The sequence below is a fragment of the Neovison vison genome, chromosome 3 (assembly GCF_020171115.1).
Source record: "Neovison vison isolate M4711 chromosome 3, ASM_NN_V1, whole genome shotgun sequence".
Classification (NCBI taxonomy): Eukaryota; Metazoa; Chordata; class Mammalia; order Carnivora; family Mustelidae; genus Neogale; species Neogale vison.
Genome location: NC_058093.1, coordinates 232,452,749 through 232,476,446, shown reverse-complemented (window position 1 = coordinate 232,476,446; position 23,698 = coordinate 232,452,749). Strand labels below are relative to the sequence as shown.

Below are 23,698 nucleotides of genomic sequence, written 5' to 3'. Positions count from 1 at the left end.
AATCATCCCACTCAGTAATGAGGCTAACAGCTAGGTGTGTCCTCTAGATCAAACTTACAGAAACAAAATGGTACCCAAGCACCCAGTCCAAGTATTCTGTAAACAGCAAAGAAAACCCAACATCTCCCTCCCCTTCCTAGCTCTCAACACACCCCTACCCTCTCTCACGGCGCAGGGTTTTGGATGGCACCCTCCACCCAGACTTTCAAATAAGCTCCATCTCTTATTTCCACTGAGAACCTTTCTGCAGGCCTAAGTTATTCTGGTGATACAACTGAAAAATGCTATCATCGTTTCTTAGGGCAAGTGTGGGATTTATTAGCTTTCGATTGATCTGTGATGTTGACTTAACATGCTAATTATCATATCAGATATTACAGGGGACTAACATTGATCAAACACATTTAAATGCAAATTAATTACTGGGAAAAACACAGAGAAGGTGAGCAGTCAACAGCATAACTGGTATCACCTGTAATGCTCATCCTCCTCGCTGCCAAATCGGTTGTTTTGAAGCTGTTCAGCTAAATTGGTTAGAATCACATCCCGCAGCTGGGAGAGGCCGCTGTTTCTCTCTCCTGACATAGAAGAAAGCTCCATAAATGACCCTGGTGATTACACTTAGAAAACGGACGCTATTAAAACAAATTTTGAAAGGAGCAGACGGTGACCATGTAGGGGCCCCAGGCACGTGTACTCACACGAACGGCAGCAGCAAGAACATCACAACCAATCAGGCTTTTTAAAACCAGTACATCCTGATCAAAGTGTACATCATAAAGCTTCTAGATTTCTAATTCTTTAAGTTAATGTTGCTTACAAATGCAGAGTGTCTCTGACATGGTGAATTTTGTTGTATTTATTTAAATACACTTGTATTTAAATAAATATATTATTAGAAATGTAATATTATATTTATTAAATATTTGCATTTGTTGTATTTATTTAAAAGTTGGGTTTTGGAGGGAACAAGCTGACTTGTTCAATTAACAATAACTTGACCCCAAGAAGTTATTATCTTTTTTTTTTTTTTAAAGATTTTATTTATTTATTTGACAGACAGATCACAAGTAGGCAGAGAGGCAGGCAGAGAGAGAGAGAAGAGGAAGCAGGCTCCCCGCTGAGCGGAGAGCCCGATGTGGGACTCGATCCCGGGACCCCGAGATCATAACCTGAGCCGAAGGCAGCAGCTTAACCCACTGAGCCACCCAGGCGCCCAAGAAGTTATTAGCTTTAATGTGCATTAAACATCTACTATCAGGCACCCTCTGCAAAGCAGTGTGGTTAGAAAAAGGTTTATAAAGCTTGAAGATACAGAGAACACAGTTTCTGCTCTCAGTCTGGTTGGAAGTGTTGGCATATGTGCAGATACATTTTAAAAAGAATACTAACAGGTACGAAGAAAATAAATCTATTATCTTAATATCCAGTGGTTTCCTTAGGGACAAAAAAAGGGATGGTTGTTCAAGGAGAATTCAAAGATAATTCTCACCTTCCGTTAAGACCAGCTTCAGTAAGTTATTGATTTCGGTTTCACCGGGGTATAAGATATTTAAGCCAGAGCTGAAAGGACAGAAAAGTCAAAAAAAACCTTTTCAACAAATGTCCTAGAAAATCCAAACTCTAAATATTTTAATTTGTATTTACATTAAAGATGGCTCTGTGATTACATAAAACTCTGAGGGAAGTTTCATCAAAAATAAAGTGTTTCAACCAAAATACGCTGTTGCGACAGAGCCCGTTCAGGCTCTCTCTCCTCATATCTACCAGTTACCAAAATAAGACCGTGTCTGAGGCCAGATATGAAACTGGTTAAAGAGAACTGAGCTATAAAAAGTCAATGTAGTTGAGCCAGGTATAGATCCAGATTGTGACCAAAAGCACATGCGAGAAGTGGTATTTCACAGCTTTTCCAAAAAAGTCAAGATGGAAAGCAATGCAAGTAGCGTTAGAATTGTTGTTTTTTTTTAATGAGGTTTGACATACAATAAAGTGCGTATTTCTCAAGTGTTAAGTATGACACGTTTTGACATATGCAGAGACTCATAAAACCATCACCACAATCAAGGGAGTGAACATACCCATTACCCCCAGAAGTTTCCTCATGACACCAGGTTTAAATTACTGCCTTAATACTTAATACAGAAAGAGACCCAAGCATAATCGATTATGGAAGAGGAAAAAAAGTCCCCTCCCACTCTGCCCACTCCTATCATACAGTTCTTCCAGAACAAGCATTCAGTTTTCTCTTTATACTTGGTCACTAAATGATACTTGGTCATATTAAGGCTATATTTCCTGGATAAGAGTTTATAGCAAACTCACAAAAAAGTTAAATAATTTTTAAAAAGATTAAATGATAATAAATAGAAAATGGCCCACAAATTCTGCCATCTTCTCTAACAAGGTTTTAAATAGAATTTAAAACGCTAACATTGCTGAGCACTTTGCATCAGGCTTTACCTTATTAAAATCTCACAAATCCTTAAATTCAGTGTTATTTTTATGCCCACTTTATAGCTGAGGAAATGGAAGCCTTGAGCCGAGCTAGTACGTGGCAATGGAAAGACTAGAACCCAGGTCTCTTGGCTACCTGGATCTGCTCCTTTGCCACCTTGCCACACACCCTCCCCAAATGACAGGAACATCCACTTGCAAACCATCCAAATATCCTCTCAATGGCTTTGCTTTTTTCTTTCCTTTCAAAATTCTAAAGGCAAGATGAGGAATGCAGTTACACACATGGCTTGGGGCCTCTGGGAGTGGGGCCACGAGCCCTCTTGAGTTAAATTATTCCCTATGCACGAGGTCCTGACTGTGGGACGGGGTAAGAGACTTCTATTATCACCGAATTACAGAAAGATGACAATGCAGCACAGGAGAAGCAGTCCGCAAAAACCAGGAATAAAATCATTTGCCTATTACCTGATGGCAAGACATACTTCCTTCTGAATTTCAGGGCAAATTTGGTCTTTTGGTGCCATCAGCAACTGCCAAAGCAGCAGTCCAGACCGTCGAATGATGTCGCGATTCCTTTCAGTTTGTGGGCTGAAGAAAAATTTAAATACCACCTACAGAAACACAAGGGGTAGATCTAAAAATGCTAATTCTACTAGGGATAAAATTATCCCAATGAGAAAAGCACATAGTAGATATTCTTATGAACAGATATCCAGGTGGATTTTTAATCACAATCTCCTCTATTGTGTAATGTTATAATTAGAGTAAATATTTTCTACATATTAATTGCAATGAGCTATCTACACCAGTCCTGCGTTAACCATAATGCAATGCATATGATTACATTTCTAATTACAGGATCAGAATGTGATTAACATATAAGACAGGAATATTATTAAACTTTTCTTATGGTGGAAATCAGCTGGCTGAAAACCAAATTTTGGGTTTCTTTTTCTCTATTATCTTACTTCTGTCCAAACAGTGCATTTACCTGAAAGACAACAAGAATACAGCGTATGATACAGGTATCTCCGTTAACCATGGCCTTCTCCATAATGTCACAAATACTGCTCAGATGGTGTGCTTCAATTGGATGCTGCTTGCCCAAGACACTTGTGATTGGAAGATTGGGGTTGGTGGCAAGAAGATTGAGTTGGTGTATGCACATCGCACCAACATGGTGCAGTAATTGGTTTATAACCTCATTCGTGGTTATAGCCTCTTCTAAAAAATGAAAAAAGAAACTCAGTGAAGAAAGATATGTCCATGGGTGGCCCCCCAAGGGAACAGAACTCTGGTTCACAAAAGGTACATGCACACTAGGACAGAGGATCTTGGCTCCCATCTCTTCCACCACTTCTAGAGAATCCTTTTCCCTGCCACAGGGTGCTGGGGTGAAAATGAACACACTAGGGAATATCCCCCCCACCTTTTTTTAAAGATCTTTTTTACTTATTTGACAGAGAGAGATCACAAGGAGGCAGAGAGGCAGGCAGAGAGAGAGGGGGAAGCAGGCTCCCCGCTGAGTCGAGAGCCTGATGCAGGGCTCGATCCCAGGACCCTGAGACCATGACCTGAGCCAAAGGCAGAGGCTTAGCCCACTGGGCCACCCAGGCACCCCAGGAATTCCCATTTTTAAAGAGCATAAGTAACTAACTGCTGCGAGAGCCCTTTCTATAGGCTGGACAATGGGCTAGATGCTTTACATGCATTACAACTCTGTTATAAATGTAGACTATTTTAGCCCTGTTTCGTAGTGGAGTAAATTAATGTCAGAGAGGTTAAATACTCACCTTGGGTCACACAGTTACTAAGTGTAGAGGTGGGATTTGCATTTAGGCTGTCTCTGCTCAGAGCCCATACTGGAACCAGTCTAGTCAAATCCATCTTCTACGGCTTTTCTAATGATAGAACACCACCCCCACTGCATCCCCACCCCCAGGTCCACAAATATCTCCTCCCACAGTACCTCACCATTTTTATCTCATTTAGTCACCGCAACCTAGAGAGCCATCAGTTCAACCTTGAGGGTTCATGGGCATCCTCTTACATAATAAAAAACACCCCATGGATGGTCATGGGCATTCGGGGAACAGAGGTGAAAATAATTTAAATAGGCAAAATGCAAAAAAAAAAAAAACCCAAAAATCCAATCAAACAACAAAACCCCGAAACCTGCTTTTCCCCTTAAACCAGCTGAAATGATGACCTCAAAGGAACAGGAAAGCATGTGATCTAGGAGAGATGGGCCTACATGGGGGGAACCTGGGTTGCAAAAGGATTGTGGGCACTGGAAGCTTTGACTCATGAACTCATGGAAAATCAAAGAGAAGGTAAACTCAGCCAAAAGAGAACTTTTCAATTATATGTTGACTGGAGGGCCAAGCTGGGTTCCATACTCTTCTGTGTCTTAAGCCCTTGCTTTTAAAATAGAAATCAGATTAGTACTATTCACCCTCATCAAAGACGTTCTGAAAGCTAGCCTCTAGGACCTATATCCCAATAAATGAGGTCTTTGATTTTTATACCGAGTTAGATGGGAAGCCGCTGGAGGAGTCTGAGCAGAGGAGGGACAGACCGGACTATGGAGACTGCAGAAGACTGTGCAGAAACAAGCGTATGGGGCCAGAGGAGTGCAACCGTGGAGGAAGTAGGAAGGAAGACCAGGGAACTTGGCCACCGTGATCATCTGCTGAAGCTGCTGACGCCGAGGTGACAGTCGTAGCAGCACAGCTGGTGGCAAAGGGTTGGACTGGGGGTAGATCTTGAGGATCAGAGCAGACAGGATTGGCTGTCTTGGATGTGAGTTGTGAGAGAAAGAGCATCCTAGAGAACTCTACCTTTGTGGCTTAAGCATACGGAGGGACTGTGATCCCTACACTAGCACGGAGGGAATTCAGCAGGTATAGATTTGGAGAAGGGGGAGAACAGTGTGTTTTTGACAGGGTGAAGATGTCTAATTAGGCCTCTGAGTGAAGGTGAATATGTCTGCAGATTAAGCAAGAAGCTTAGAGAGAATAATTAGGGAGGCACTAATATATCGTTGACTTTTTCCCTCTTTTAGCCTTTCTTGAAAAAGATTACGTACTTATGAGAGAGAGACAGAGAGAAAGCATGTAGGGGAAGGAGCAGAGGGAGAAGGACAAGCATCACTCTAATGAGTGCAGAGCCCAACATGGGACTCAATCTCAGGACCCAAGAGCATGACCTGAGCTGAAACCAAGAGTCAGACGTCTCACTGACTGAGCCACCCAGGCACCCCTGCTGTTTCTTTATTCTCCCAACAGCCTTATCAAGATAGAATTTAAGATAAAATCTACCCATTCTAAGTGCACAACTCAACGATTTTTAGTAAATCTGCACATATAACAAAATCAGGAATGAAAGTAGAGAAGTTACCACTGACCCTTTAAAAATTGTAAGGAAATAGTATGAGCAACTTTATATCAACAAATAGGAAAACGTAGTTGAAATGCACAAATTTCTAGAGACACACAAATTACCAAACTCAGGAATAAAAAATCTTATAACTACATAGCCTCCAAGTATCACCTCCCTCAAAACATTAATTACTGTGGTGATTAACATATGTACACAAGTTCTCTGATGCTTGTCCTTCCAGGAGGTGGAACTTAATTCCCTTTCCCATAAGCATGAGCATGGGCTTAATGACTGTCTTCTAGCTGGAAAGGGCAAAATAGTAACTTTGCAGAGAAGAAAGCTGACATTTAAACCAAGTGATCATTTTTTTTAAGATTTTTATTTATTTATATTTTTAAAGATTTTATTTATTTATTTGACAGAGACACAGCGAGAGAGGGAAGACAAGCAGGGGCAGTGGGAGAGGAAGAAGCAGGCTTCCGGCTGAGCAAGGAGCCCGATGCAGGGCTTGATCCCAGGACCCTGAGATCAGGACCTGAGCCAAAGGCAGAGGCTTAATGACTGAGCCACCCAGGCACCCCTAAGATCTTATTTTTAAGTAATCTCTACACCAAAGTGGGGCTCAAACTCACAACCCCAATGCCAAGAGTTGCATACTCCACCGACTGAGTCAGCCAGGTACCCCAAACCAAGTGATCGATTTTTTTTTTTTTAAAGATCTTATTTATTTGGCAGGAAGAGCACAAGCAGGGGGAGAGGCAGAGGGAGGGGGAGAAGCAGGCTCCCTGCAGAGCAGGAAGCCCGATGTGGGACTCAATCCCAAGACTCTAGGATCAAGACCTGAGCCGAAGGCAGTGGCTTAACCAACTGAGCCACCCAGGCGCCCCCCAAGTGATCAATTTCAATAAATCATGTTGGTATCATGTACCCTGTGATAGGATGTAATGAAAAAAGCACTTCGCTTCTGTGGTATTCCTCCCTAAAATCTAAAGCCTCAGTTCAAAATGAGAAAACATCAGGGGTGCCTGGCTGACTTAGTTGGTTAAGCGTCTGTCTGCCTTTGGCTCAGGTCATGGTCCTGGGGTCCTGGGACTGACTCCGAATTGGGCTCCCTCCTCAGTGGAGGGTCTGTTTCTCCCTCTGCTCCTCCCCCTCCCTCATGCTCTCTCTTTCCCTCTCAAAATCTTAAAAAAAAAAAAGGAGAGAGAGAGAGAGAGAGAGAAAACATCAGATGAACCCAAACGTAAGGCCATTCTACAAAACAGTGACCAGTACTCCCCAAGAGTGTTCTTTCTCGCTCTTCAAACAGAATGACTCTATCCAGCTATGTCCATGTCGCAGATCTTTTTCTCCCACCATCTCAAATCTGCTGCTGAGCTGCTCTTTGCAATCCCTGACCTTTTCAAATCCAGAATTTCCAACTGGATCTTTTTTCAAAAATTTATTTGTCGAAAAAAAAAAATTTTTTTTTAATGTCATAGTCATCATACTTGTATCTTTTCAACAGGGCTTCCTTTAGATGTTTCAATACATATATAAAGGCTGCTTTAGTTTTCATCTGCTAAATCCAACATCGGAGTTTCACCTACAGTGTGTAGCTACTGACTTCTGTTTGGTTTGGATTTTTTTCAGTTATTGTTTCTACTTTGTTACTTTCTTTCATCTGTGTACTTTTTTTTTAAAGCCTGCCTTCCTAGGAATCACTACCCAGAGCTCGTGAGTAACTCTCCGGCTAGTCTGCCGGTTCTTTGCTCACCCTAATCCCAACCATAGCCGCAGGCGAGCTAAGCCACCAGTCTTCTCTGTTGGTTTGCCGCTCAGACTGGTACTGTTACTGACACTGTTGCTGGGCAGGAGTTTTTTCCATGTATTGCTCCGGATCAGGTTAGCCCCCTCTGGAAGCAAAGCCGATGGTTTACAGGATCTGCCCCACGCCGGTGGGATTATTGCACTGACCAAGGTTAAGGTGGGAGACAGGGGCACCCGCAGCTAAGAGTACCACAGACTTCCACTGTTTTTACCCAAAGTTCAGTGGTTTTTAAGAATATTCACTTCTCATTTTGGTGCATGCCCTTGGTTAGTTTCCAGAGGTTAGAAATAGTTGTTTTTGGTAATCATGTCCATTTTTTCATTGCTTTATGGGGAGAGGATTTGCTCCTCTAAACCACTATAGCTGACCTTGAAGCCAGGAGATTTTAAGTTAATAGTAACTTAATATTAAGAAATACATACATCCTTTTTTAGAAACTTCTAATTATAAATCTGTATATAAACAGGCTATCAATGCAAAACATTAAAATGGCAAACAATCCCATGGCCAGTACAAATAAAGAATCAACTTTTGCACCAAAGTTCTGGCAATTTTAGAGTGACATAACAGTTTTCTCTATTTATTTACATATTTATTTATTTAATCATAAAACAATCCAGCAGGGTGCCTGGGTGGCTCAGTTGGTTAAGTGTCTGCCTTCGACTCAGGTCATGATCCCAGCCAGGGTCCTGGGATCGAGCCCCACATCAGGCTCCCTACTCAGTGGGGAGTCTGCTTCTCCCTCTGCCCCTCCCCCTGCTCATGCTTTCTCCCTCAAATAAATAAATCTTAAAAAAAAAAAAAAAATCAGGCAACAAAGATGCAGGTTTCACATTCAAAGAGGGAAAGCTGTTGACACATGTTGTTGCCTGGGCTATGTTACCACTTCCTAACATGACTGAGCTCTTTATTTCATGAGGGAAAAATTGTTCCTCTGAGACTACGAGGGTGCCTCACCTTTGGGCTCAGTGATGATGTGGCTGACTCCAAGTCTCTGACAGACGTAATGGAAGGCCTGGTTCCCTGGATTGCACCATTGATCAATATAATCATTCGAGCACGTCCACAGCATGTTGTTCACTGTATCGTAACAGGCACCTGCGGAAAAAGCACACTTCATTCAACTGCCACACCATCCTCGGCCCGTATACATATTTCTCCAAAGCACCACTAAAGAACGGAAGGGCGACTCTCTCCGCTGCTGACAGTCCGCATCCAGAGTCCCGCATATTTTTCTGGCAAAGCATTAGGTTGGGATTCAGCAAGAAGGCAGGACTCCATCTCTACTTTGCTTAACTCCTTCATAAAAATGGAACAGAATGGAACTCGTGGAATACACAGTTCTTAGTAACTGACTTGTGATCCTTTTAATTCCCTAAAGGATTTAAGTGGTTTAAACCAAAACCCAGGTATTAACAGAACTAATGAACATTAACACATAGTAGAAGCCTTAGTAACTGAGCCCAAGATTTAAATCTGAGCTTCCCAGAAGCCAAGGCAAAGAGAAAATCTAATATAGTACATAATGTTCATTTCCTAACAGTAGGAAGCACACAAATGCCTCATGGGAAATGAAATAAACCTCTTCACAGCATGAGCTGTGAGAAGAATTTGTTAGGGGCATCATCATACAACCTGAAAGACACTATCCTCGATAGCAATTTATGCAGAGAAATGTCACCTACAGCTGTTTCTTATGTTGATCCTTAAATAGCAGCATCAAAAAATTCTTTCTTACAAGGAAAAGGAATTGGCAAGATTTTTTGAGAGAAATTGCTTAAATTAAATTGAATTAAATTTAAATTGAATTTTCTAAGAAAAAGTGGGCATTTCTTACCCAATCCTGGTACAAGAGCACCACGCCCCAGTGAGCTTCCAGCAGCATCTATGAGATCGGCACGACTTGTGAACTGACCATCCGAAATATTATACACCAAGCTAGAGGCAAGGACTTTGAAAACAAATATTAAGTTGTTTAATAAGCCTTACGATGACAGTCTACTTTTCAAAGTTTAAACTTTAGGCTCTTAAGACCTTCATAAAATTCACACCTTTTTTGTCATCTGTTGGTGGTAACAATGAGGAGACAGAACACAAATGTAAGACCACAAAAAAAGGGGGCAACTGGGTAGCTCAGTCAGTTAAGTACCTGACTTCGGTTGTGGGATCAAGCCCTGTGTCGGGCCCCACCTCTCAGCAGGGAGCTCTGCTCCCTCTGCCCTTTCCCTCCTGCCCGCTTGTGTGCTCTCTCAAATCTTAAACACTCACACACACACACAAACAACCCATCACAAATGCCCTACTAAATAGTGAGCCTTATTTTTTAAAATGTTTTAAAAATGGCAACTTTTTTTGGGCACCTGAGTGGCTCAGTCAGTTAAGTGCCCGACTCTTGATTTCAGCTCAGGTCATGATCTCAGGGATATGAGACTGAACCCTACACTAGGCTCTGCACTCGGTGAGTGGTCAGCTTGAGATTCTCTCTCCCTCTGCCCCTCCCCCTGTGCTCAATTGCTCTCTCAAATAAAATCTTTAAAAAAAATAAAATGGCACCTTTTGCATACATTTTCAATATAGATTACAGATTCAATATAGATTACCAAGACTCATTGCAAGAGAAATCATGATCACAAACATCACTAGGTAATACCATTTATAAGAAATACTTTATATATAGTTGCTGCTCAATGAAGGTTGAGCATAGCTAACTCAAACATAAGTCAAACATAGCTATGTTGCTGTCCCTCCAAGCATGAACTCTAAAACTTGGAGACACTTTGGCCTTTTACCTTAACACAGGATAGGGCAGTGATGTCAAGCATGGGCTCTGGGCTTCTGGGTTTGAATTCCAGGTCTACCTCTTCTGTGTGACCCAGAAAATGTACGAACCTCTGTTTCCTCATGTACACAGTGAAGCTAATAAAGTACCTACCCTACATAACTATTTTGAAGATTAAATGAATTAAAACATTTCTATAGGACCTGCACCAGCACAAACGTACTATTGTTATTTCTTCCCCACTTTTAACATAAAATTCTAGCACTATCTCTCAAGTTCCTTTTTCTTACTCCCATACCCCTTGTAATTCAGATCCTCATCATGCCTGATCCAAGCTATCATCTAAAATGTTCTTTTGGGGGGCACCTGGGTAGCTCAGTTGAGCATCGGCCTTTGGCTTAGGTCATGATCCCAGGGTCCTGGGATCGAGCCACACAAGCAGGGAGCCTGTTTCTCCCTCTCCCACTCCCCCTGCTTGTGTTCCCTCTCTCGCTGTGTCCCTGTCAAAGAAATAAATAAAATATTAAAAAATAAAATAAAACAAAGAAAAAAGAAAAAGAAACTGTACTTTCAGGACACCTGGGTGGCTCAGTTGGTTAAGCCTCTGCCTTTGGCTCAGGTCTTGATCCCCAGAGTCCTGGGATCAAGTCCCACGTCATGCTCCTTGCTCAGTGGAAGTGTGCTTCTCCCTCTGCCTCCTGCTAACCCTGCTTGTGCTCTTTCTGACAAATACATAAAACAAAATCTTTCGGGGTGCCTGGGTGGCTCAGTGGGTTAAAGCCTCTGCCTTTGGCTCAGGTCACAATCCCAGCATCCTGGGATCGAGCCCCGAATGGGGATCTCTGCTCCGCGGGGAGCCTGCTTCCTCCTCTCTCTCTGCCTGCCTCTCTGCCTACTTGTGATCTCTCCCTCCGTCAAATAAATAAATAAAATGTTAAAAATAATAATAATAATAATAAAATCTTTTAAAAAAACAAAAATTGTACTTTCTTTTCTACTTTCCACTGTGCCAACCTGCACAACAAACTATCTTCCCAAATCTCTTTTTCACTGTGTTTGCCATGCATACGTCTTTCCCCAACTTGGCCACTTAAATGCATAATACCTGCTTTTCATGACTTAAACTCAAGACCTCAGGCTGTGTCTCCTTCCTACGCCCCCTCCGCAATAACCCCTTCTCTCAGATTCTGCAGCACTTCATCTGCCCCACACAGTTCAGGCGGTGATACAGGATTGTATATTATTCTCCACTTGTTTCACACACACTGACAGCATTTCTCCCATCCAGACCAAGCACCACGGCTTCCACTTACTGAGTAGCCTCCACAGCGACCAATGTGAACAGGACACAGAAGAAAGTTAAGCATTTATTGATTTGTTGGCCTAAAACAGAATCACTACGTAAGCTATAGCCCCATGAAAAAATGGCAGTGTGAAGGCCTGCTTTAATCGAATGGGGCCAATTTCAATGGAGTGACAAATTGAGGCTAAAAAGAGCTTAATAAGACTAATGGTAAATTAACAGACAACCCAATTTAAAAATGGACAAAGGATTTAAATAGATATTTCTTCAAAAGAAACATACAAATGGCCAATAAATACAAGAAGAGATGTTCAACATCATTTGTCATTAGGGAAATGCAAATCAAAACCACAATGAAATACTACTTCATACCCACTAGGATGGCTATAACTTTAAAAAGCAGAAAATAAATGTCAGCGAGGATGTGGAGAAATTGGAACCCTTTAATGTTGCTGATAAGAATATAAAATGGAGCAGCCACTTTGGAAAACAATTTGGCAGTCCTTCCAAAGGCTAAACATATAGCTACTGTATGACCAGAATTTTATTTCTATGTTTACACTTAAGTGAACACGAGCCTCCACAGAGACTTGTCCATGAATGTTCATAGCAATATTACTCAAAATAGCCAGAAAGCAGAAACAACCCAAATGTCAACAAAATGGGGTATATCCATGCAATGGAACATAATTCAGCCATAAAAAGGAATGAAGTAATGATTCCTGCTACCAAATGGATGAACCTTAAAAATGTAAAAAAAAGCCAGTCACAAAAGCACATATATTATATATTCCCATAAATATGAGAAGTCCAGGGATAAACCCATACAGACAGAAGCAGATTGGTGGATGCCAGGGGTTGGGGTGAGGGGAGTAAGAAGGGTAGTGAGCACTGATGGGTATGGGTGAGAGGTTTCTTTTTGAAGTGATGGAAACTGTTCTAGAAGTAGATAGTGGTGATGGCTGCACAACTCTGAATACACTAAAACCACTGAATTGTACACTTGGAAGGTATGGATTTTAGATAAGTTGTATCTCAGTGAAGCTAGTATTAAAAAAAGAGACTAATAGTAAATTTACATCATTTATTCAAGGGCTAAAGGGACATACTGGTTACATGAACTGTTAGAGAAAACAAGCTGTTGACAAAAAGTCCAACCAATCTGCTTCTAAAGGCAAAAGAGCGTCCAGTTGTTATGCATATCTATATCTAAATCTCAAACACATGCAATGTGTTGAATGTACTTGAAGTGGCCTAAAGGCTGATATTAGACACATGATATTGTACAAACTGCTGAGGTCAAATTTGTATCATCAGGCTTACAGTATGAAATGCTTTTTTGAAAGTCTATATGTGAAATATGATCCTTTAATGGATAACTACAAATCATTTTGAGAGGACAGAATGTGAAAAAATTGAGAATGAAAAACAGATTTTAAAAACATTTTAATTTTATGTGTCTAAATAAATTTCAAGTAAAAACACAAAGTGTTACCATATGTGAAAGGAACATTTGGGTTTTTGTTATTTCTTAGAGATACTCTCACATAACTTTATTGCATATGATCCCCAAACAATAATGTGAGACACTACTTTTCTTTTATCTTTGCAGGTGGGAAAACTGAGGCTTGGAGGGGTATACTTAATTAACATTTCTTTCTGAATTGGACCTTTTTTTGCTTCACATTTTGTTTATGTGTCCTAAAATGAAGGTATTTTACATACTTTATTATTTATTTATTTTCAAAGATTTTATTTATTTGACAGAGAGAGATACACCAAGAGAGGGAGCACAAGCACGGGCAGTGGAAGAGGGTGAAGCAGGCTTCCTGCTGAGCAGGGAGCCTGATGCAGGGCTCGATCCCAGAACCCTGGGATCATGACCTGAGTGGAAGGCAGACGCTGAACGACTGAGCCACCCAGGTGTCCCTCACATACTTTATTTAATAGCTTTGGAATTCTATTCATAGTGGATCAAGCTCTTGCTGTGTCATCTGCAAATATGGCAAAAGAGTATTTCCTAAAATTGTCGTGAACACACAGGATGATGGCTTTCAGAAGTGTACTACTGTATCATCCACAAAAATTATAGTTTTAATTCCCCCTAACCCATAACTATATCACTAAGTTTTGTTGTTTTCAACGAGCCACTGCAAACAACAGAGGAAGTTTAACATCATTAATAGGAGAGCCTTAAATTGCAAAGTTAGAGATAAATTGGGCAAAGTGCCACAAATAAGACACACTTACTTTTTAGAGACGACAAACCACTTGTTCCCCCAAAAAGAGAACGGGTGGCAGAGCTGCCTGACCCCCCCGGGGGCGGGACCAGCATCACCAAGTATGTACCACAGGTATAGATGGGCGTTTTCCGAAGCATTTTCAGAGGCAGGCCACAGCTAGTATTTGCTGGAGAAAGGAATGGAAACAGCGATAAGTGTTTGACACCAGATTAATTTGATTGCCAAAACATATTACAGTATGATGAAGGGGCTCCATATCCAAACAAGAATATGCCCAAATTTGGAAACTACAGCAACAAGTGATAATCTAAGAAGAAATAATGATCTTCTGGCCCAGTCTCCTGGCTCCAAGCTCCCTATTTCATGAGCTAAACACTTTTTTTTTAATGATTTTATTTATTTATTTGACAGAGAGAGATATCACAAGTAGGTGGAGAGGCAGGCAGAGAGAGAGGGGGGGAAGCAGGCTCCCCGCTGAGCAGAGAGCCTGATGCGGGGCTCTATCCCAGGACATTGGGATCATGACCTGAGCCGAAGACAGAGGCTTTAACCCACTGAGCCACACAGGCGCCTCAAGCTGAACATTTCTAAAAGGTGTTCCCAATACCCAATATGCCTTTATGTCTCAAAATTTCACTCAAAAGAATGAATCCTCGCATGGACTAGATCTCAGAATGAAAGAAGAATCCTGCTGTTTGTGCTTCCCAGAAACTGTACTCCAACAGACATCTTTTCATTTTATACAGAACAAATTCTTAACAGGTTTGGCTTATTACATTCATTACAAACAGCTCTGAACATGAAATCAGCCTGAAATTTCAATCTATAACTAATTAATAAGAATAAAACCTTTCACGGTATCTACACCGGATAATTTTACATCTGCATGATTTATGAACCCCTTACATATGTTATATATTTATAACATATATAATTTATATTAAATATATAACATATACATTTAGGGTGACAAACTAAGTTATTATTTCTAACCAAGAGGTTTAAAATGCACGCTAATCTCTCTTTGTCGCTGGCAGATCTGAAAAATGCATATTTAAGGATTTCCTACCTATTACTCTAGTGAGGACTGATAATGGCAACAGAAAGTCAATTGGAATGCTCTACCTAAGAAGCTGTCAGGGTATAAAACAGAACTGCCCAGATAGACGTAAAATTGCCTTTAGATGGTTTAGATTAGAAAAATGAGAAAAGCGAACCCTAATCTGTCGGATACTTGTTTTGAACGCCTGTGCTTCTAAACAGCTCCACTTAAAACTCCAAATCCTCAACAATCATATTCTTCATTCAGGGGCATACATTTCCCCACAGGTAGGAAACCCAGAAGGGGCAATGATTGGGAAATTAGCAACTTTGTGAGCATAACATTTTTCCAGGATGTTTTAATAGACGTCACATTAACATGGTAACAAGTATTAGTTTATCCCAGAATAAAACATCCTTGACCCTTTGAATGCTAAACTGTCAAAAGTCACTTCGCCTAATAACTGGTGAATTTTTATGCAGCAACATCATGTCACTGAATGTGCAGAGAATGAATATAAAAGTATGAGCTCACATGTTTTGAATACAATATCAGTTTTCACAGTTTTCTAAATATACCCTTGCCTTCTGAGTTCTCTGTCTGATTTCGCCCGTATTTCCTCCTCTAACAAAGATTCCTTTAGTACTTCTATTGTTCAGGGTAGGATTCAGTTTTCTCCCAAGGGAAAAAACCCAGAACAAGCCCTCGGCTTGTCAGGAAGTTGTTTATTTTGGTAAAAGGACCATTCTCTACAAAGTGTTTCTACCATTCAAATTATCCATAGACCCAAGTTATGACAATTATTAATAATTTCCTCACTTACATTTGATATAATAGACCCATGAAAATAAAATTCTATCCTTAAGTTCTAATATGAACCAGTAAGTACTTAATTTGATAGCCTCATAATGAATTAATCAAATATTTTCTCTTCCCAACATTTCAGTATGTGAAAGGATTAAAGCATAAAATTGCATTAAATTCATTAAACATTAATTCAGATGCATTTTTCTATATACGGTATATTTTCTAGCCTTATCTTTTACTACAGTCCATGATTTGTTATAGAGTCAAATAGTCAGTGTAATCTGCAAATTCATCAAGAAGAATGGTTCTTGGAGTACCTGGGTGATTCAGTGGGTTAGGGCTCCTGCCTTTGGCTCAGTCATGATCCCGGGGTCCTGGGTCAAGCCCCGCATCGGGCTCTCTACTTCCCTTCCTCTCTCTCTGCCTGCCTCTCTGCCTACTTGTGATCTCTGTCTGTCAAATAAATAAGTAAAATCTTAAAAAAAAAAAAAAAAAAGGAAGAATGGTTCTTAACCTTGTTTTGGCCATATAGATGGCCTTGAAAGTCTGGTAAAAATCAGGATGGAGGGATGCCTGGGTGGCTCAGTTGGATAAGCAGCTGCCTTCGGCTCAGGTCGTGATCCCAGCGTCCTGGGATCGAGTCCCGCATCGGGCTCCTTGCTCGGCAGGGAGCCTGCTTCTCCCTCTGCCTCTGCCTGTCACTCCGTCTGCCTGTGCTCTCTCTCTCTCTCTCTGACAAATAAATAAACAAAATCTTTAAAAAAAAAAATCAGGATGGCTACACTTAAGATGTAGAAATCTTTGGGCAGTGTGTTCATGAGCCTCTTAAGGCTTATCTCAGTTGATAACTCTTGCTTTTGAAGTACAGAACAGTATGCTTCATAGGCTTTTTTTTTTTAATTAAAAAAAAAGGAGGAAACTAAGAAACACATAAGTTTGTCTTTAACTGTATTTGCATAAAGAACTTCTGTAAGGTTAAATAAAAGCTAATAAATATAGTTACCTACAGGAGGCAGTGCAGGGGCAAAATGTATAACATGCTGAGATGTGAGACTAAGATTTCTTTGTACATACCTTTCTATATTGCTTCTCCTTTCAAACTCTATAAATGCATTATCTATTTAAAATATTAAAGTGCAGGGCGCCTGGGTGGCTCAGTGGTTTAAGCCGCTGCCTTCGGCTCAGGTCATGATCTCAGGGTCCTGGGATCGAGTCCTGCATCGGGCTCCCTGCTCAGCGGGGAGCCTGCTTCCTCCTCTCTCTCTGCCTGCCTCTCTGCCTACTTGTGATCTCTCTCTGTCAAATAAATCAATAAAATCTTTAAAAAAAAATATTAAAGTGCAAATACTATGTGATTAATTCTAGAAAAAGCAACCTCCATTGTGGAGGGTTGCCTCTTATTTGCTTGGCCAAGATTGTATTTAGTGAAGACAATGCTAAACATGAATTTTTTTACATTTATGAAGTATATGCTAAACATGAAATCAATTACATTTATGATATGGTATTTACAGTTAAAGACAGGGCTGTTTTGAATTATTATAGATTCATGCCAATTCATGTCTATAGCCAACAAGTAATGGCTTGGAATTTAAAAAAAAAAAAAAAAAAAAAAAAGTATGGCCTGGAAATAAAAAGGCAAAGTACATAAAGGCAAGTGCTTTATACAGCACACCATGAGCACTCAATAAAATGTGCTGTCCAAGGGATGCCTCCTGGCTCAGTCAGAGGAGCATGCGTTCTTGGTCTTGAAGTTGTGAGTTCAAGCCCCACACTGGGCATAGAGATTACTAAAAATAAGTACTCTTAAAAAAAAAAAAAAAAAGAAAAAAGTACTGCCCGAATTCCAGAGGCAGCTCTCACTAACCACAAGCTGAATGTATCAAGCCATGAACATGGTTTGATACTCTGTACAGTACCATGGTACAGACCGGTCATCACGTGTTTGCCCAAACCCACAGAATCCGCACCACCAAGGGTACACTCTGGACTTCGGGTGATCATGTCAGGTCAATACGGGTTCACCAACTGCAACAAATATACCACCTCTAGGTAAGGGGGAGGACTGCGCATGTGTGGGGGCAGGAGGTTTACGGGAAATCTCTCTACCTTCCTCTCAGTTTTGCTATGGATCTAAAATTGCTCTAGAAAATAAAGTCTTAAAAGAGACATATGTAGCTGAGTGGAGCTACACAAGGTAAACAAATACAGTGAGCGAAGGGCAGCGTACCTGCTTGGTCTTCTTTCAGTGTGTTGGAGATAGTGGAGCCAGTAAGGGCAGCCAGCGTTGCGGACGGGGAGGCTCTGTAGCGTGAAAGTCTGCTCAGAAGCATCTCATTAATGCTTTTTGCAGATTCGCCCTCTTTTCTCATCAGAATTGTGCGTTCCTGAAGCGGGTTGGCTACAAATACACCATTTTCAACCTAGTGGTTAAAGAAAAAGAGGTCATCCTTCAGTGATACTGGTTTCTACCAAGTCAGCAGATTTCTACTCAAAAATGGTATCATTGTGATCCGGTTGTTCAAAAGCTTTTCCAAAAACTGCCCCTGAGTAGATGTACACCTCAAAACTTAAGTGTTCTATAGAAACTACTGAGAACAGGGATGCCTGGGTAGCTCAGTGGGTTAGGGTCTCTGCCTTTGGCTCAGGTCATGATTCCAGGGTCCTGGGATCGAGCCCCACATCGGGCTCTCTGCTCAGTGGAAACCATGCCTACCCCTCTTTTTCTGCCTGCCTCTCTGCCTACTTGTGATCTCTGTCAAATGAATACATAAAATCTTTTTTTTTTAAGATTTTATGTATTCATTTGACAGAGATCACAAGTAGGCAGAGAAGCAGGCAGAGAGAGAGGAGGAAGCAGGCTCCCTGCTGAGCAGAGAGCCCGATGCAGGGCTCCATCCCAGGACTCCGGGATCATGACCTGAGCCAAAGGCAGAGGCTTTAATCCACTGAGCCACCCAGGCGCCCCTGAATAAATAAAATCTTAAAAAAAAAAAACACCAACTACTGAGAACAGGGGCACCTGGGCAGCAGGCCCAGTGGATTAATTAAGCCTCTGCCTCCGGCTGAGGTCATGATCCCAGGGTCCTGGGATTCAGCCCCACAACAGGCTCTCTGCTCAGTGGGGAGCTTGCTTCCCCCTCTCTCTCTGCCTGCCTCTCTGCCTACTTGTGATCTCTGTCAAATAAATAAATAAAATCTTTAAAAAACAAACAAACAAACAACTGAGAACAAAACAAAGGCAAGGTTAACTTTGAGCTTTCATTTTTCCTAACAGCATAGATTCTAAAAGCAGTGAGCCACGTTTTTTTTTTTCAATTTTAAATTTTTCTTTCTTTCTTTCTTTTTTTTTAAGTGAGCCAAGTTTAAGAGGTTCTACAAAAGACAGTTGATTAAAATTCCTTATATTGAATTCCACAGGCAGCTCTCCCTAATTACAAGCTTCTGACAGGTACAAGTAAGATGAGAGGAAAACAAATCAATCCATTTCTGATTTACTATTAAGTACAACTAGGAAGATAATGTCTTCTTGAAACATAATTAGTGGCTAAAATCCAAATTCTGTACTGACAGCAGTTGACATTAGCCCCAGCTGCTTGGGCGCTGGCACGGCAATCCTGGAGAAAGGCAGAGTTTGTCTGCTACAAATACATGCCAGCAGCAGCTGGATCCTTGCTGGGGCTCAGCAGTTCTTCCTTCAACACTTGATTCGCCAACACAATCTCTGCAGTGGGGATTCCAAAATTCCTTCAATTTCAAGCTTGACTTTCAGCAGAGCACCTAGCTGGCTTTCCTGCTGAAAAGATCCAGACCACTTCCTGGAGGCTGCTCCCACCCATCTCTCTTCCAACTCAAGTCTCTGTATCCAGCCTCATTGATCCTTCTTTTCCTCTGAATTCAGAGGAAGAAGTGCGTTCACCTCCTGCAGTTTAAGGTTAACTCTTCCACTTCTGCCTCCGAACTGCTCCCTTAATTAACTCCCTTCTGCCCTGTTATCGTCAGCTTCCCTTATGTCTTCCTTCTTGCTGGTTTCAAGGATACACAGTCCTTAAACAAGACCTTGGTGGCCCACTCAAGTACCTTCCCTTTTCTCCACTTCCATTCACTGGTGAGCATCTCAAATTACATCTCATGCTTCTGCATCTCCCTGTCCCCTTCTAGACCCAAGCTCCTGATTCTGGCAGGAGGCCCCAGAGCCTGATGCCACTAGCAAAGGCAAATGGGACCGGCCTGCTGCTCTGGGCTAGACAAGACAGGATGCAAGGGCAGAGAGGGAAGGCTTAACAGAAGCAAATAAAAAGCAAAGGAGTCCAACATGAAAGGTTGGTAACAGAGAATAAAAAGCAAGCAAATTCAGAAGCACAGCCAGGAAAGGTCCCAGAGACGGCTGCACAGAGTTGGGGAGACCTTTATGACACATTCACAAGTGATGAGAGAAAGGATTTCTTGGGAGAGTCCAAAAATTCTATTTCTATTTCCTTGCCCCTTCTTCTTCCCCTTTAGAGGGCTTAACTCCACCTCTTCCAACAAGTGGACATGCGTGATGGTCTACATATAACCTGAAACTAAAACCTTCTACCTCTTCCTTACCTTCCATGTGGGCTCTACTATGTTTGCCAGGCTTCTTGGGGCTCTCTTTCCACAGTTTTGGTAGAACACAATCCTGATTTGGGTCTTTTTAATATGAACACTGACCTCTGTGTCAGGTACTCTGTTAGTGAGCTGAACTAACACAGTCCCTGACCTCCTTGCTCTCGTATTTTTTGGTTCCACAGTCTCCACTTGCTTACACAGAAGCCTGCCTGGGATTAGACCCAGCCTCTGGTGTCTAAGACCTCTGCCTGGAACAATCTGTCCCCAGGTCTTCCCGTGGCTGGCTCTTTCCACTCATTCAGGTCTCAGGCAGAATATCACCTCCTCAAAGAGACCTTCGAGACTACCAATCCAAAGGAGAGTCTCCTCCACCCTTTCCCAGGCCAGAGCACATCACCCTGTCCTGTTACCCACACAGCGCTTACGGCTCTCTGAAGTTATCTTACTCATTCATTCATTTATTGTTTGCTCTACCTCCCCCACCCTGACGGAATGCCTGCTCCCCAAAAACAGGGATTCTGCCTGCATCGTTCACCAAAAACATCTTCAGCTCTCAAGGGACAGCAGTAAATACTTGATGCCTGACTGAATAAACAAACCAGCATCCTCATTTGAATCCAATCCCACCTCTTTGTGGTGTGACTCCCACGTTCCTATAAACAGACACGTCCTTGCTACTGAGATCCAGGCCCCCCCTCCCCACTTCCTCCCACTCCCCGGCATTTCCTCTCAAATAGCCTACTGTCACCTAAAATGTAACACGGCCACATCGTTCTCCCCCACCCTCCAGCTAGAGCAACCTTTACCAAGCAGAGCTCTATTTATGTCCCACAACTCTAAGAAGAACCCTTCAAAGGCATCCAAGATAAAAATCAATCACTCTAAGCTTGGCATTCAAAAGCATTACCCAATCCGCCCCATGAGAAAAATCAATGGAGACCTTCAAAAAAAAACGATGCTATTGTGTTCAAGTACTTTGAAAATACCAAGCAGCTGGTAGAGCACCTGGGGCAGTGAAGAGGGCTGCAGTTTGGTGCACAGAGTGGTAAATCTGGGAACCTCTACTTGGCAGAGAAGCTCTTCAGGATTGCAAAGCTACCGATCTAGAAAGGAGGGAAAGAGCCCAAGAGGAATCAGCAGCAGTGAGTTTGTAGTGCCTAGAAGCTTCCCTCCTGGAAGCCTCCCGGCAGAGGCCACCATCCTCCTAAGCCTGAGGACCGAACCAGCCTCTTATGTGGCCTCCCATCTCCACCTGGACACCCTCATGCCCTCCCCTCTGCACACCAGCCAATGATCATTCATCAACAGAAACGAAACCATGGCCTTGGGGTCTCAGAACCCTGCAGTAGCCTCCCAACACACTTAAAACTCAAACTACTATGAAGGCCCATATGGTCCATCCTCCACGGACTTCCCAGGCCCGGCTGCTTCTGTTTACCCTTCCTCACTACGCTCTAGGCCACGCTGGCCTTCTGTTACATCTCCAAAGTGCCACACTTCCTCCGAACTCCAGGCCTTGTGACTTGCTGTTCCCCCTTCCTGGATTCAACAACTATTCCAGTTTGCTCAGGCCTGTCCTGGTTTTAGCGCCAAGAGTCCCATGACCGGAAAAATCTCAGCCCCAGGCAAACTGGGATGCTTGGTCACCCTATCCATCAGGAGGGATGGTGCTTATCATTCAGGTCTCAGCTCTAGTGTCCTTCCTTAGAAAGACCGGATCTGCCAGGTGAACTAGAGTTGCTCCCCATCTCCTCCCTAATCACAGTCACCTCACCCTGTTTTCTTTTCTCACCTCTTATTTATCACTAGCTGAAACGGTTTTGTTGTTTCTTACTATCTCCCCACCCTCCTGTGAGCTCCTTTAAAACAAAGGCCTGTTACCCTGCTACCCAGCCGAAGACTAGTAGTAGGTACTAGATGAATACTGATGAATGAAGGGCATCTCAGTCATCCAGATTGTAATTTAAAGGAAATAATAAACCTGTGGGGAAAAGAGAAGGGACCTAGAGTGCCCATTACTATGCTGACCATATGTTTAGGAAGGGATATAAAGAGGACAAAATAGCAATAAAATGGTCACTGAATCTCTCTGAAGAACAGCGGTTTATAGCAGGAAGTGTGTGGGGCAGGAAGACCTCAGCACAAAACAGAAGATGTAAAAAATGTGCTCCAAAAAGGTAAGAAAGGAGTTATAGATGATTCTGTAATTCCATAGTCTTAAGGGCCAGAGTCTAAGTGTCTTAGAACTGCAAAAGCCTGTGGCTCCTAGTGGCAGGCGAGGACACTGGTGGCCCCAGGGAATGATGCAACCTGGAGTCATGCCCTCATTTAGTTTCCTGCACACTGACTCTGGCCTTGGCCACCAGAAAGCATGATGCAAGCAGAGGCTTAAGGAGCACTTGTGCTCTTGAAAAGCCGGAGAATGGGAGGCGTCTTGACCATTACAGCCCCAGTCAAGCTCCAAGCCGAATGAAGCCGCAGGGATGACCTCAGCTTCCCCACGCAGAGAAGGACCACCACCCAACTGAGCCCCACCAACCTCTAAATCATTACTGCTAGCAGTCAGTTTTGAGCTTGTTTGTTGAGCAGTTAATTGAAATACCCGCAAAGTCAGAGATTGTTCCATATTAATAGTTTGCTAGATAGAACATTCTCTATATTCCTTTTTACATTGTACTAATTATATTCCTATAGTCTACCTTATGTCATGATGACTTATCTACTCCATTCTGAGCGAATCAGAACTCATTTTGCGAGACCAGCACAGCCAGTGAAATTCTGCTCTGATTACCTATGCATTTTAGCCAGCCCTCAATCTTTTAGTTTTCCCTTGAGGCTAAATACCAGTACACCTATTTTGTAGATCAGACTTATGATTTTTCATAAGAAATGACAATGGAAGAAGCTGGTGATATTTGAGGTGCCAAAAATAGGTTTTTAGTTAATTTCTGGGAGCACCTGGGTGGCTCAGTTGGTCAAGTGCCCAACTCCTGATTACAGCTCGGGTCATGTAGGGTCATGAGATCAAACTCTGTGTGGGGCTCTATGCTGGGCATGGACTCTGCTTAATAGTCTCTCTCCCTCTCTCTCTCTCTCTCCCCCCCTCTCCCCCCATCCTGCACTCACGTTCACACCTCAAAAAAATACAGATTTGTCTCCTGATTATAAAACTAAAAATGGGTCTCTTCTATAGCTGTTTAGTCACTTTACGAATCTTTAAATCTTGCTTTATTCTTGACCCAAAAGCTGCCATGAACTATTAAAACCAGAGCCTGCTCAA

General features: G+C 42.2%; 1 protein-coding gene across 10 annotated transcripts in view; it reads right to left on the bottom strand.

The window, feature by feature from the left end:
- Positions 1 to 23,698, bottom strand: part of HECTD4 (HECT domain E3 ubiquitin protein ligase 4) — a 185,861-nt gene that overhangs the window by 87,553 nt on the left and 74,610 nt on the right. For all 10 annotated transcript variants that reach the window (XM_044244240.1, XM_044244242.1, XM_044244243.1 and 7 more), the window contains exons 8-15: positions 18,056 to 18,248; positions 13,984 to 14,142; positions 9,489 to 9,602; positions 8,609 to 8,749; positions 3,452 to 3,684; positions 2,926 to 3,071; positions 1,493 to 1,563; positions 473 to 578 (exon numbers count right to left, since the gene is read on the bottom strand). In XM_044244240.1, the coding sequence (XP_044100175.1) occupies positions 473 to 578; positions 1,493 to 1,563; positions 2,926 to 3,071; positions 3,452 to 3,684; positions 8,609 to 8,749; positions 9,489 to 9,602; positions 13,984 to 14,142; positions 18,056 to 18,248 (1,163 nt within the window). The remainder of the gene's footprint in view (positions 1 to 472; positions 579 to 1,492; positions 1,564 to 2,925; positions 3,072 to 3,451; positions 3,685 to 8,608; positions 8,750 to 9,488; positions 9,603 to 13,983; positions 14,143 to 18,055; positions 18,249 to 23,698) is intronic.